Below are 15575 nucleotides of genomic sequence, written 5' to 3' on the forward strand. Positions count from 1 at the left end.
AATGGACACTTCTGCTGAGGGACCAAGAAGAGCCTATTCTCTCTGTTTCTGGAAACACTGTTAAATAACAATTGTATCGAATTCCTACTATGGCCAGGTGCTGTTCCAGGTGTTAAGGAGATAGCATTGGCTAGGGATGTAGCTCAGTGGTAGGATGCTTGACTAGTATGCATGAGGCCCTAGCTTCAATCCCCAGCACCACCAAAAAAAAAAAAAAAAAAAAAAATTAAAGATAAAAATATTAAATAAAATGGATAATTGGTTCTGCTCTCAGCAGCTTACATTCTAATGGCTGAATACATCCAATAAACAAGAGAAACAGAGTATATATGTATATATTTTTAGTAATAAGTATTTTAGAGAAAAATGAAGCCAGGTGAGGGGGTAGGAATCAGAGGGAACTTTCAAGCACACAGGTTTGGAAATCAAACAGTCTGGGGGTGACTCTTATTCTGCCACCTGGTGACCCTTCTAATCCTTAGGTGAGTTACTAATCTCCCAGTCTCGGTTTTCATATCCATAAAGTGGTATCAAAATAACTATCACGTAGAATTGTTTCAAGCACTAAATAAAAACATGTATAAACCTATCACAGTGTTCCACAATGGGAAATTATTACTATTATTTTTTTCCTGACCTATTGTAGGAACTACTGGGGATGTAACATAGTGCTTGGCACAGAAGAAAGATAAATGCAGTATGATCATAGATACATATTAAATATTCTTTGAGTGCTTATTCTGTACAATGCATTGTCCTAACACTTAAGAGCATAGTTGGGCTGGGGATGTGGCTGAAGCGGTAGTATTGGCATGCACAGGGCGCTGGGTTCGATCATCAGCACCACATAAAAATAAAAAAGATGTTGTGCCCACCGAAAACTAAAAAATAAATATTAAAAAATTCTCTCTCTCTCTCTCTCTCTCTCTCTCTAAAAAAAAAAAAGCATACTTATTTAATCACTATAATAGTCCTATAAGGTGAGCGCTATCATCTCCATCTCTCAGAGTGAGGTAAAGTCAATAACTCACCCAAGGACACAGAAGTAGTGAGTGGCAGGGTTGGGGTCTGTCGTGAGAACCTGAGTACTCAACCAACACAGCAGACTCTGTGTGTTGGCTTTCCCCCACCAGCACCAAAGGCCAGCTGAGCACATTCATTCAGAGGAGAAGGGGCAGGAAGAGTCTCCATTCTTACTGGCCATCCTGGATAGCAGCACACTTGCTTCCTGAGCCCGCCATTTGCAAACACTCTCCTGCAGCAGCAGCCCTACCTGTTATGTTGACCACGATGCTGCTGACCTTGGAAATGCGGCTGGACTCCACTTTGCAGGTGTAGTTGCCGTTGTGCTCCACCATGGCCATTTCTGAGTAGACCGCCTCGGGGTTCTTTCTGTTGGTGTTGGTGGCCACGATCGCCTTGTCCTTCTGGATGATGATTTCCGGCATTTCATGGGCTAGGTGTGTCACTTGAATCGTGCACTTAATGTAGAGCTGTTCTCCTTCTGTGATCATTCCAGGGGGGCTGACGTGGAATTTGGGGATAGAGAAGGACTCTAAAAGAATAGTGGACAAGCCGGTCAGATTCGGGTTCAATCCACACTTCCTACTCTTGCTTTCTGCTGCTCCTGTTTTTCCCACTGTTTCTCAACTGATTTTTTTTTTAATTATACATGGACACAATATCTTAATTTTGTTTATTTATTTATTTTATGTGGTGCTGAGGATCGAACCCAGGATCTCACAGGTGCGAAGGCGAGCGCTCTACCACTGAGCCACCATCCCAGGCCTCTCAACTGATTTTAAAAAACTGATTTTAAAAACTCAACCTTGGGGCTGTGGCTCAGCGGTAGAGCGCTCGCCTAGCACGTGCAAGGCCCAGGTTCGATTCTCAGCACCACATAAAAATAAGTAAATAAAACAAAGTTATTGTCCAACTATAACTTAAAAAAAAAAACTCAACATTTCCTCTCAATTCCTTCGTCTGGGTTGCTGACGCCCCTTTCCCTCTCACTTGTGTGCACCGTTAGCTATGGTGCTCTGACTTTGTTTTTTATGGGGAGGCTATTGAGGATTGAACTCAGGGGCACTCAACCACTGAGCCACCTCCTCGGCCCTATTTTTGTATTTTATTCAGAGACAGGGTCTCACTGAGTTGCTTAGCACCTTGCTTTTGCTGAGGCTGGCTATTCTATTTAATTTGTTAAAACACTGGCTATGGTTTACCAAATTGACTTCATAACTCACACAGTGAAAAACACTGTATTAATAAAATCTCAGATACCAGGATGTGGTATCTTCAAGGAAGTAGGGCTGTCCTCAGCCCTGGTTCCCAGGCATACCCCAAAAACAAACTCACAGCATATACTACATTATACACTTCATTTATCTAACTCTGTAAGATAAAATGCCAACAGCAAATTTGAAGTGATATAACATTCATCAGTTTTTTTTCACTATGACCACTTAAATTTCTAATAAAACTGTGATAAAAAAAAAAATAGCCTCCTTTTCCAAGCAAAAATTTAAAAAGGGTAGGCGTCTTGTAGAACATTCAGCTTTATGGCTCTCTGGGGGAGGTTATTTGCAGAGTTTCTCTGATAAACAGCTAATTTTTTTTCCATTTATGATTTATTTATTTTGTGGTACTGGGCATTGAGCTATATCCCCAGTCTTTTCTGTTTTTTATTTAGACACAGGATCTCACTAAGTTGCCCAAGCTGGCCTTGGACTTGTGATCCTCCTGGCTCAGCCTCCTAAGGTGCTGGTATCATAGGTATGTGCCAATCACACTTGGCCTAATTCCTTTAATTTATAAAGGGCTAAAATAAATCATTAAGAAACAATAAAATGGGCAAAGTGTATGGAGAAGCCGTTTATGGGGGAAATATGCTACACTCATGAACATAAAGAACATAACTCAACCTCACTAAAAAAAATACATATTGGCTGGAGATGTAGCCCAGTGGTAGAGCACATGTCTAGCATGCATAAGGTGCCAGCTTCTTCCCAATGCCCTTCCTGCTGTCTGACTCTCAAAGGCTCAAAGCAGTGGCAGGTACACATTGCATCAGTGTAGGGAGACATGGCCAGTATTTTAAAAAATGGAAATAGAATAGAAAACATCAAAGTTCATCATATATCTTAAAGATAAATATTATCTATGAAACTTTTGTTTAGGAAATAGACACATATAATTTCATACATATGAACTGTGTCACGGTCAAAAAGCTTGAAAAATACTAAGTGACTGAGATCAGGTTCGGTCCTGAGAACAGCAGCCCAGACAGAAGGACCAGCCCCTTCCCAGTTCTGGACTCTCTCTCTCTCTCTCTCTCTCTCTCTCCACCCAACCGCAAACCGCAAAGAATAAGGAGAGCAGGACTCTGACCCCTCACGGTGACCATGTCACTCCTGGTGAGCTCTGAGACCTCAAAGTCCATCCCAGATAAGATCTTAGCTTGACAGCGGAATACTAAAATCAGGTCCTGCTCTTCCACCGGGAATTCCAATGTCACAAAATTCTGGTTCTGAGAATTCTTCTCTTTTTTTTGCTTGATGATTTTTGTATGTATATCCAGCTTTTCAATGATGAAACGTATTGGGGCCTTTTCTTCTGGGACAGAACAATTGACTGTCACAAGCCCGCCTTCTATGGCCTCCTTCTTATCCAGTGTCACTCTGGGATCGGGCACTCCTTTGGAGAAAGAGAAAGTCCAGTTAGCACCAGTTTAACCTCATGTCACAAGCCTCCCTCAGGAGATCATAAGAGATATCAGGACTGGGACCCTGGGTCGGGGGTGATCAATTTAGTATGTCACAGTGGCCGACCCATCTGAGGGTTCTCCCCTTGCCCCAGATACCCAGCGCTACCTCCCAGGTAGTTAGCGTGTATGTGTCTGGCACAGTGCCAGGTACCTTGAAAAACAAACATGCCCTGGATGTGTCGCTGTTTTCAATGGCTCATAGTCCCCTTGGGAAGGTGATACAATCCAATTCCCAACTGATACAGTTTAAAGAGAAAAAAAGACAGCCAGTGTATACTAGTATTACTCTGGTTGTTGTTATAATTTATTGAACACCAACCACAGGTGAGAGTTGCCTTGAATTTACTTGATAAATATTTACTGAGTACATACCATGAGCTGGATTCTTTGGGATATAAAAATTGGCCAAATACTCTCACAATTTCACAGTGAAGCAGAGATATGTTTGAGAAAGTCACATGTCGCTCAGCCCAGGGCTGTATTCCGATAAATGCACTGTTAAGTGATTTCATCACATAGATGCAACGTGTATCTACCCAAACTCAGATGGCTGTGGCAAAACTAGGTAGCACTATCTCTGAGACCACCGTCACCTGTGCAGTCCATCATTGATGGAAACATTTATACAGGACGTGACTGTGTTGCAATAGAACATGTGCTGGAAATCATGCTCAGCACTCCACCTCTGTCAGACTTTATTTTTCCACAGTACCGGGGTGGAACCCAGCAAGCACTCTACTCCTGAGCTATGTCCCCAGGCCTTCATATTTTATTTTGAGACAGGGTCTTTCTAAATAGCTCAGTCTGGCCTTTACTTGTGATCCTCCTGCCTCAGTCTCCCAAGTACTTAGGATCACAGGTGTGAATCACTGTGCCCAGGTACATGATCCTTCTAATGTTCTCAGTAACTCCGTGAGCTGGGCATCATCTTCATCATCTTTGACCTTTACAGTGGTTAAAGGACTTGCCCAGACGGAAACCCAGGCAGAAAGACTGTAGAATCCAATGTCTTAACACAAACCTGTGGCTTTTTTTTTTTTTTTTTTGTGTGTGTGTGTGTGTGTGTGGTGCTGGGGATTGAACCCAGGGCCTTGTGCATGTGAGGCAAGCACTCTACCAACTGAGCTATACCCCCAGCCCAAACCTATGGTCTTTCTATCAACAAATCCCCTTAACTATGGAGAGATCATAAGAGATATCAGGACTGGGCCCCTGGGAGGCGGATGGTCAATTTTGTATGGAAAAGTCATGTTTTTCCGAGACGAGATGAAGGAAAGGAATTTCTGGGAGAGGGATTCTCAAAATAAGAAAATAAATAAGGGTGGGGGGCGCGACTCAATGTTAGAAGGGTTGCAAAAAAAGAAAATAAAATAAAGCAGAGCCAGGCCTCATGCCTGCATTTTCAGGTTAAGAAAATGCCGGCAGACGAGAGAAAAGGTGGCCGACGGACAGGTCAGCCAGTGGTACTCTCCATTCACAATTGCTCTTCAGGCCGCTGCGTGGGTGACACTCATTTGCTGCCTACCTTCAAACCCTCGGACTCACCTTTCACGGAGACCTGGTACTCCTGCGTGGTTTTCTCCTTTTTGTTCAGGACCACAGTGCATTTGTACGTCCCCGAGTCGTAGACCCGGGCTGCGGGGATGAAGAGGCTCTCCGTGTTCTCCACAGAGGAGACGTTATGGAGCAACACATCGTCCTTGTAGAACAGCATCAGGTGCTGGGGCCTGACCTTCAAGGTGCTGCTAATGTCCACCACGCACTTCAGGGTCAGGTTCTGCCCGTTTTTCACGGTCCAGCCGGGCAGGCTCTCCATCTGGATGGTGTTGATGGTGAAAGCTAAATGCAAATACAGGCGGGGTGCGGGGGGCAGAGAAGCCTGTTAGCTCAGAACCACCATGTCCTGGGGACCTCCACCCCGTCAGACATGGCATCATCATATCCCATGCGGTACAGTGTCCTGGGATCCCAAATGCCTATGGGACCAAGCAATAATGACTCTGGATAGTGGGCCCAAGAGGATGCTGTTGATACTAAGTTGCTCCTATTCCTACCAAGAGAAGGTGGCAGAGAGTGACAGAGAGCAAAGATGCATGCAGCTTGTAAACTGCCACATGGTGGTCCCAGGAGGAACAGATGTCCAAGCCCTGGCTCCTCATTTAGTGTGTGACCTTGGGCAGCTAACCTCTCTGAGCTCAGTTCCTTATCTCTAAAATAATAATATCCCATGAGGTTGTTATAACAGATTTACCAGAGAGCACCCAGCTCAGTGCCTGGCACATACATGTGCTTAATAAATGGCAGCTGCCGGGCATTATGGTGCACACCCAAAATCCAGCGCCTTAGGAGGCTGAGGCAGGAGGATTGCAAGTTCAAAGCCAGCCTTAGCAAAAGTGAGGTGCTAGGCAACTCAGTGAGACCCTGTCTCTAAATAAAATACAAAATAGGGCTGGGGATGTGGCTCAGTGGCTGAGCGCTCCCGAGTTCATTCCCTTGTACCCAAAATAATAAAATTAAATAAATAAATAATTGGCTGCTACCTCTAATCTGAAGCCACAGTCACACTCAGGAACTCTCCTTCCCCACTCAGGCCTAATCCAATTAATGCAGTCCCAGCCATCATTTCTTATTTATTTGTTTGCTTTTTTTTGGGGGGGGGAGGCAGGTACTGGGGATTGAACCTAGGAAAACTTTACCACTCAACTACATACATCCCAAGCACTTTTTATTATTATTATTTTTTTATCTTGAGAGGGGACTTTGTTAAATTTCCAGGCTGGCCTTGAACTTGCAATCCTTCTGCTTCAGTCTCCTGAGTCTATCCCTGGGATGACAGGGATATACCACTAGAAAATGCCTGGCCATTTTCTTTCTTTTTAAAACATTTTAAAATTTAAGAGCTTCATGAACAAGTGCTTGCAATTTGTTGACTCTGGAAAGAGTCAAGTGGTGAACTTTTATTACAAGTTAAAAATGAAGTTCTTAACAATTTAGAAACATTTAAAGTGTATTGAAGCTGGGGGTACAGTTCATATGTGTTTAGCATCTGCAAAAACCAGCACCAACAAACAAAAAAGAAAAAAAAAGTATATGGAGAAAAACCAGGTGTTAAAAAAAAAAAGTTTGTTATTTCCCAAAACAGATGTCTTTAGGTTAAAGTAATAAGACCCCCATGCTTCAGCCAGCTGGTATTTCCTATGTAGTGGCTTAAAGGTGTCACCAGATCTTGAAGATTGAAAACCACTTGTGAAGCAACCACTTATACCCCCATGTCAGCCACTCAGAAGCAAAGAGCACAGGTCAGGCACCCAGAGCACAAGCTGCACTCAACCAACTAACCACTACCTGCCGGAAACCAGGCTCTGCAGATCCACTTGCCAAATGTGTCATTTCTGGCTGAGGTTCTCCAGTGCTAAATTGCCCTCTATACAGCCACCAGAGACTATCGATGAATTCAGCTAACTAGAGGTCACATCAGAAGACTAATTTACAGTGAGGGGCTGATGGGAAGACAGATTGCTTAAAACTACTCTGGCTATGGTTCATAATAAGCCTCTGGTCTGCACATTTTCCAGGCTAGAAGGTTCTGGTCTATGCTCATTGGTCAGGATGTTTGTCCACACTTCAGAGCAGACAAGGGCAGGTCTGTTTTTTGAGGATCCTCTTGGTCCTTCTGCAACCCATCTGGGGTTCTGGATAGATTCCTCTCTATATCTCAAAGTACCTCCCTCAGCTATCTCTTCCCTGTGGTTTTCTGTTCCAAAAACTCGGATCTGGGTTTAATGAGGACTGTAAAATATTGACTCTTCAAATTCATATGCTGAAGCCCTAATTACCATTAGTACAGAATGTGACCATATGGATATCAGACCTATAAAGAAAAGATTATATTAAAATGAGAGTGCTGAGGTGGGGCCCTGATACAATCAAATCTATGTCCTTGTAGGAGGAAATCTGGACACAGAGAGATCTGAGGCATATGCACATGCATAACACACACACACACACACACACACACACACACACACACACACATGACCATGTGAAGACAGAGGGAGAAGGTGGCCATCCCCAGGTCAAGGAGAGGCCTCAGAAGACCAAACCTGTCAATATGTTGATCTTGGACTTCTAGCCTCCAGAACTGAGAGAAAATAAATTTCTGTTGGTTAAGCCACCTAGTCTTTAATTTTTTTTTTAAGATAGACTCTTGCTGTTTGCCTAATCTGATCTCAAACTCCTGGGCTCAAGTGAGCCTCCCATGTCAGCCTCCCAAAAGCTGGAACTACAGGTGCACATAGCACCCAGCTGACTGTGATGTTTTTTATGGCAGCCTGAGCAGACTAATACAGATGCTGTTAAGAAATTGCCTTAGGGAGCTGGGTGCAGTGTCTGCCATCCCAGCAACTCAGGGGGCTGAGGCAGAAGGATGGCTGAGGCCAGACTCAGCAAATTAGATCCTGTCTCAAAATAAAAAAATAAAAAGGTCTGGGGTCATAGCTCAGTGGTAAAGCACCTCTGACCCCTAGTACTAAAATAATAATGATAATAATAATAATAATAATAATAATAATAATAATAATAATAATAGCAAGAGAAGAAGAGATTGCATTATGGAGGCCTGGGGCATGGCTCAGGCGTAGAGCACTTGCCTAGCATATTTGAGGACCTGGGTTCAATTTCCAGCATTACATACACGCAAAAGTTTAATGGAACCTGAGAGTCTGGAATGTCCCCGGAATGTCATCTGCACTACCGCAGGGGTTCTATCAACTCTAGGCAAAGCTGTGTTGATGCTGAGCAAGGGGCTCCTTTCCATCTTGTGGATTCTGGGATTTCCCTAATGGATCGTGTTCTCCTTTTTTGCTTTGGCTGCTAAAAGGTACAAAGGCAAAATTCTGCCTCTGCTTCTGGCAATCTTTGTGATGCATTTTGGTGTGGCCACCTGTACTTTCCTCTCATTCTGATTTCCCCCTGGATCCCATCTTGCTGAACCTAAGTTACATAGTGGTTCCAAATCACTTTTGGCTAGCTGGCCAGAAATACCACCAAACCCCGTGTTCCCTCTCTTTTAACAAAGTAAAGTCTTCTTTAAGCAATTTGAAATTTAATTTGTCTATAACATGTTTCAGATTTTTCAATGAGTACAAGAGTCTATAACTAACCCTTTTTTTCCCCTGAAAATAGATTTAACCAAAAATGTCATTGGAGTGGTCCATGAGATGAAATGAGGTAAGCATTTAAATTCAAGTTATTTCCTGCAGCAAATCTTCAGAAATCCCTTTCTCTGCAACTTCTTTGCTGGGCAAGCTCTCAACACTGAAGTTTTCTTTAGAGCATATTTATTTTCCCCCAACTAATACAGTCCCCACCCAAGTAGATCTCCTTCCCTTACCTCTCAGCACCTCCTCCTTCATGTTAAGCCAAGTTGTTTAATTTAGTGGTTTTCCCCGGGGGAAAAAATAGCAGAAGTCAAGTGCATCAAGCCAGACTACCTGGACCAAATTCTCCTTCTGCTATTAACAAGCTGTTTGACCTTTGGCAAGTTACTAAACTTCTCTGAGCCTCAGTTTTCTTATTCACACAATGGGTGTAAGAAGTGTTAAGTAAGAATCTGAGTTTAAGTACTAGAAGCACATTTCCTGGCACTTGTGAAGTGTTTGAGAAATGTTAGCTGGGTTCTATCAGTCACAGAAATAAAAACTTCCAGGGATGGTAGCACATGCCTGTAATCCCAGAGACCTGGGAGGCTGAGGCAAGAGGATCACAAGTTTAAAGCCAGCCTCAGCAATTTAGCAAGCCCCTAAGCAACTTAATGGGGCCTTATCTCAAAATTAAAAATACAAAGGGCTGGGGATGTGGCTTAGTGGTTAAGCACTTCTGGGTTCAATCCCTGGTACCAAAAAGTAAAAAATAAAAACCATCTTAGGAGCTTTACAGCTCTCTCTCCTGTCCATGTTTCTAGAGAATCGTTCCACATAAAAACCCCTTTTATGGGCTGGGGATGTGGCTCAAGCGGTAGCGCACATGCCTAGCATGCGTGCAGCCCTGGTTCGAATCTCAGCACCACATACAAAAAAAAAACAAAGATGTTGTGTCCGCTGAGAACTAAAAAATAAATATTAAAATTCTCTCTCTAAAAAAAAAAAAAAAAACCTTTTATGTTTTTATTTTTAATTTGGGGGGTAATTGATAGTGACTCTCCATACTTCCAGCTTTGCTCAGCCCACTGTGGGGTGACTTCACCTGGGTCATGGCTACTTAACTGTTCCTGTTCTGAATGAGCTGCCCACCCCCGGCCTGTCAAGCCCCAGGCACTGGGCATGTCTGAGTTCTGGCCCTGAGCCTATCAGCCCTTTGCTGGGTGGTTATTTGACCTCTCTGGGCCACTGCTTGTCCTGTAAAAATGAGAATGTGATTCCTGCCTTCCCAGCTACTTTCTCTCTCTTCTCTGTCTTTGTGGTGCTGGGGATGGAACCCAGGGCTCACCTGTGCTAGGCAAGCGCTTTTCCATGAGCTGCCCCCTGGCCCTCTGGTGTTTTTCATCTTGACCATCTGAGCCAAGATGGCTGAGGGCACTGGAGGGGCTGTGCTTTCAATTCCTGGCCCTGGTTGACATTCCCTTCCTTCCTTCTGAGCATCATTCATAGCAAATATTTCAGGAGGCTTCTCTGTGCCAGCGCTGTCCCCTACCAGGAGGAGAGTGGCCTGGCAATTTCTGCCCTCGGGGACTCAGTCTGCATTCACAACTCTTCTGCTCCAGACCCTCCAGGCTCAGCACACCCCACACCCACCCCACCCCACCCCGTCTTCCTGCTGGCCAGACCTAATTCATTTCCTCTGTACACAAACCCTACCACTTAACAGGCGGAAGCTCAGAGCAGCGGCTTTCTTAGTGGGGTCAGTATCCACAAGCACTGGATACTCTCACCAGCTTGCTTTTCTAAGTAACTCTCTGAAGCCTGTCTGTAAATGAACTCCACGTTCATTCTCCTGGTGAGAGAACCAGAGTGCTGTGGCCAGTCAGAACAGACAAGGGAGACGGGGCAGGGGATGGGCAGTGTGGAAAAGTAAAAGCTCTTTTTTTGGTACCAGACATTGAACCCAGAGATGCTTAACCACTGAGCCTCATTCCCAGCCCTTTTTTATATTTTATTTAGAGACAGGGTCTTGCTGAGTTGCTTAGGGACTCACTAAGTTGCTGAGGCTGTCTTTGAACTCACGATCCTCCTGCCTCAGCCTCCTGAACCGCTGGGTTTACAGGCATGTACCACCACGCCCAGCAGGAAAAGTATTTTTAAAATTCATCAAGATGAGTCCTGGCTCCACCAGGGAGGCTGAGACAGGAGGATTGTACGTGGGAGGCCAGCCTGTGCAAATTACTGAGACTCTGTCTCAAAATGAAAAAGCTGGAAATGTAGCTCAGTGGTAGAGCTACAGGGGTTCAACCCCCAGGGATGAAAAAAAAACATTAAAAATGTTAAATTTAACACAAACATCATTTGCTGATGACCCTCACCTCTGCTTGTGGCCTCTTGGTGGTCACCTATCACATTCTACGAGGACTGGTCTATGTGAGCAACATAATGCTCCAGATATGCTGGGACGTCACTTCTGAGGTCAGGCTACAAAGACAATTTCTCTCTCCTGGTCCAGCCTCTCTGGGCCAGGCCAGCTGCCGTGCCACGAGCAGCCCCATGGAGGGCCCACAGGAGGAGGGGCCGAGGCCTGTGTCAGGAGCCACACAGCGGAGGGTGGCAGATGCCCTGGCTGATCTGACCTTCACCTGATAACCACAACCCTGACCCACTGCCATCTCCTAAGAACCCTGGGCCAGAACCGCCCAGCTAGGCTACCCCAGACTGGTGATCCCCTGAGACTGCTGAGGTCACATGTGTGTGTGTCACCTTCGGTCACTAAGTTTTGGGAGTAATTTGTTTAGCAGCAATAGATAACCAAGAAGCCACCCGGTCAATCTTGAACAATCTCAAATTCTTATTTCAATAATACAGGAAACACTATCTTCTTTGTAAGTAAACTCTCCAAGCACAGCCAAACCGAAATAGTGTGTGTAGTAGGGGGTCCATGACCCATCCCCAATGGTATGAGAATGTGTGTTTTTCTGAAGAGGGGGTCCTCTTCTCACTGAACCCCAAAAGGTTCAGAACTGCTGTGGTGCGGGATGGGGTCACAGAGCAGTCTAAAGAGGTCAGATCTTTTCAACCTGGAGAGAGGGAGGTTGATGGAAAAGAATCCAAGTTTGCAGAGTTATCAAAAGCACAGATAAGGCACCCAGGAACCACAGTGCCAAGTTCCCAAACACCAAAACAATGGTGCCTACTTCCCTTGACCTCAAGGCCACCAGTCAGCGGATGCTGATGCTCCCTGGAAAGATAGAGCAGCGTGACTCAGGAGCCACCTGGCCCTCAACCTGGAAATGACTCAGAAAGAAGCGGGGCAGGAGAAAGAGGGGCCCCCCGCTGTTGTCAGGAAAATTACAGAGTGCCACAAAGCCTGGCCTCCCCCACGATCTTCTGGGCTCAGCAGAGAGCCAGCCGGCCCATCTTCCCACCTCAATCCTAAGCATCTCCAAGTGCAGTCAAATTCCCGTCCATGAGACACAGATCAAGCACCTGTGCCCGGAATTAGGCTTCCAGGGAGAATAAGAAATCAGTGGTGCCATCCAGGGCTGGCAGACGGGTGGAGACCCCACTAGCTCAGCACTGCCAGTAACACTGAGAGGCCAAGGACAGTTTAAAGAAGTGCCCCTGGAGTGGGCCTGGCAGGCCGTGGGCAGGCCGTGGGTGCTCCAGGAGAACAGCGTGTGTGCACAGGGGCCCCGGGGCGTGAGATTCAGTGCACTCTGGGCACTGCAGTTCCAGGACGCAGCGTGTGGGGCTGGAGGGGCCAGGGCAGCGGTGCCAGATTAAAAAGCCTGTTCTTCCACGTGGACGAGCTGGGCTCTGACCTGGGGGTCTTCAGCTGGGGCCAGAGCTGGGGCCCATGTGGGACTCTCGAGGGGACTCAAAGGATTTGTTTTGTGGGCTGGCTGATGACGGGGTTCTAGAACGAAATAATGCTGAAGGTTGCCGACACCGTGAAAGTAATCAATGTTACTAATAATGCATTTTATATTATTCCTATTTTACCACAATTTTTAAAAGATTTGATTGGATATGGAAGTTGAAAAGGTAGAAGTTAAGGTTCCCAGATTATAGGGTTCCCAAGAGGAGATGGGTGCCACCAATTAAAATAGAGAGAGCATCGAAAAAACGGTAAGGAAGGAAGATGAAGTCCCCCGGGTACAGCTGGGTCTGAGGGCCTGGAGGAGTGGGAGAGGAGGACGAGATGACAGTTGCTGGCCCCAGGTTAAGTCTGAGGCTCAGGGAACAGGTCAGGGCTAGAAGATGATCAGGGGGGCTCGTGGAAGAAGGGAGGATTGGGCTTCCCAAAGGACAAGATGTGGAGCCTGCAGAGGCCAGGGGGTGGGCTCAGACTCAGGGAAAGATCAAAATCCTGCCTGGGGAGAAGGAGGACAGTTGGTAGAGGAAGGAGGAAAACCAGGGCAGAGGATCTAGAAGGTCAGAGAAGGAGGCTTTGGGACATGGTCGACCAGCAGAGAGTCCCAGTTCGGGAAAGGCTGGAGGTGTGCATTGCCTTTGGCATCTGGTGGTCCTCGAAGACCCTTAGCAAGGAGATTGCAGGCTGGGAGGAGTGGGCCCCAGGCCACATGGCTGTGCGTGTGGAGGGCCGGGAGGTGAGGAGGCAGAGACAGTGCTTCTAAATCAGCCTCAAAGTGCCACTGAGAGGGCAGAGGGACCCACAATGAATGGAGGGGCAGAGCTGTTTGTGTTTGAGAAACAAGACAAGACAAAACAAGAGTTCCCAGCTGGGTTTGTAGACTGTGAGAAGAGGCAGAATCAAGGACAAAGACACAAGGACAAAGAATCAAGGACAGAGCAGGGGTGGGAGGAGGCCAAGAATGGGTGTGGAGGGACCTCCAGGCAGGGAAGAGCCTGGGGCCCAGGTGAAAGGCTGGCTCTGGTGACCAAAGGGTTGGATGTGTCCCCAGAAGCCAGGAGGGAAGGCGGAGGATGGGTGGGGAGGCAGATAAGCCAGCAGCCAGGGCCAGGCGGGAAGTCCAGCCAGGAGGGAGGTCCCTCCAGACGGTTTTGCTAAGTGAAGACAAGCAAGGTCACCTCCTGAGGCAAGGGGAGGTGGGCTGTGGTTGGGGAGGGGCAGGAGGGGCACAGGAGGGCTGAGATGGGGGGAGGGAAGGACCAGGGCTGCAGAGTGGGACCCACAGAGCACGCTGGCACATCCTGTGGGTCTCAGGTGGCCCAAGAAGTGGAGGCTGGTCACAGCCACGATGCTCTAACCCACGTGGTGACCTGCCAGGGCTCTGTGGCCACCAGGCCTTGTTCCCTCCAGTGCAAAACAAACCAGGCACCTGAGGAAGGGTGGGAGAGCCTCTGCTCAAAGTCTTCCCTGAAGGCATGAACATTCCCTAGGACCTCAGGGAGGAGGGGGTTGACCTCCAGGGAGGTGGGAAGGGGACGAGAGTAGTGGTGCTGGAAACAGGATGTATGGATGGAGAGAGGCAGGAGCCCAAGCCCTGGGGCATCTGCACGCCCTTGGGGTGTGGTCTGGACAAGAGCAGACCTCTGTGGCTAGAGTGGCCAGAAGACAGCAGGTGAGACAGGAGGCCCGGCTACGAGGCAGGCTTGCGTCTCTTGTCAGCATCATCATGTATCCATCTCTGTGTGCAAGGGGTCATCTCCACTGCCCCATCCCAGCCTCATGCCACTCCACGCCATCCCCATTTCACAGATGGGGGGAAAAGCTCCAAGAGGCAAAATAAAACTGATCCTAGAGACATGGGTCAGGCCTGTGATTCTGGACAGATAACTAGGTTTAGAGAGTGAGGGGTCCCAGAACTGTCTGTCCACTGGCTCTTGCCTGGACAAGTCGGTCATTTCTGAAGCTCAATGTCACCATCACCCAAGGGGGATGATTTGAAGATGAGGGTTACCTTGTCTTTGTGGGCTACCACGGGGGCCGATGCCCAAGGAAGAACATGGACATGGAGTGGCCACACCAGCGCCCTCATCCTGGGACCCCCACCCCAGCTTTGGCTCAACCCAGCATCGTTCCCCTTCTTCATCTCCAAGCAGCTGTGTGACTTGCCAGCCCCCAGCCACCCCTGTTCTTTGCTAGCTGAAGTGATTTCTGACTAGGGGATTCTGTTTTGTGGACGGTCTCTCCATTCAGGGTCCCCAAACCCAGCTCATCCCCCTCCTTCAAGGCCAAGCAGAACAAAACCCATCCATCCAAGAGGAAAGTTCAAAATCAGCCGTAAAGCGGATGAAAAACCAGACAGCAAAGACGGGCGGCATAGGCTTCCCTGGGTAGAAGCACAAAATATGGCAGATAAAATCACAGCCTCAACGGGCGGATGGAAAACAAGACCCGGTGTCTTTTTTTTTTTTAATCACTTAGGAGAAAGAGAATTATAATACCAATCTAAACAATGTTCTGTCTTCATGAGTCTGACAGATCAATTGTATCCCATTTGTGAGTGAAAACAATTGAGAAAAAAAAAAGATTGAAAACTAAAAATAATCAGGGATGGGGGCAGGATAGGGAAATAAGCAATTTATGGTGGAATGAACTCCAGCAAATTATGGATTTGCTCACTACTCGATCACCTCCCAGTCCCAACAAAAAGCAGCCCCCGGCAGAGTCTAGAAACACAGTAAAAGGCTGCTTCTAAACCACCCCGATTAGGCCTGGACGTAGAGCAAGTGCTTTG

General features: G+C 46.8%; 1 protein-coding gene across 3 annotated transcripts in view; it reads right to left on the reverse strand.

The window, feature by feature from the left end:
* Positions 1-15575, reverse strand: part of PECAM1 (platelet and endothelial cell adhesion molecule 1) — a 62678-nt gene that overhangs the window by 29078 nt on the left and 18025 nt on the right. For all 3 annotated transcript variants that reach the window (XM_081272688.1, XM_081272687.1, XM_081272686.1), the window contains 3 exons: positions 5312-5605; positions 3391-3696; positions 1274-1555 (listed from right to left, as the gene is read on the reverse strand). In XM_081272688.1, the coding sequence (XP_081128814.1) occupies positions 1274-1555; positions 3391-3696; positions 5312-5605 (882 nt within the window). The remainder of the gene's footprint in view (positions 1-1273; positions 1556-3390; positions 3697-5311; positions 5606-15575) is intronic.

This window comes from Spermophilus citellus, assembly GCF_964194105.1.
Source record: "Spermophilus citellus genome assembly, chromosome: 17".
NCBI classification, from domain to species: Eukaryota; Metazoa; Chordata; class Mammalia; order Rodentia; family Sciuridae; genus Spermophilus; species Spermophilus citellus.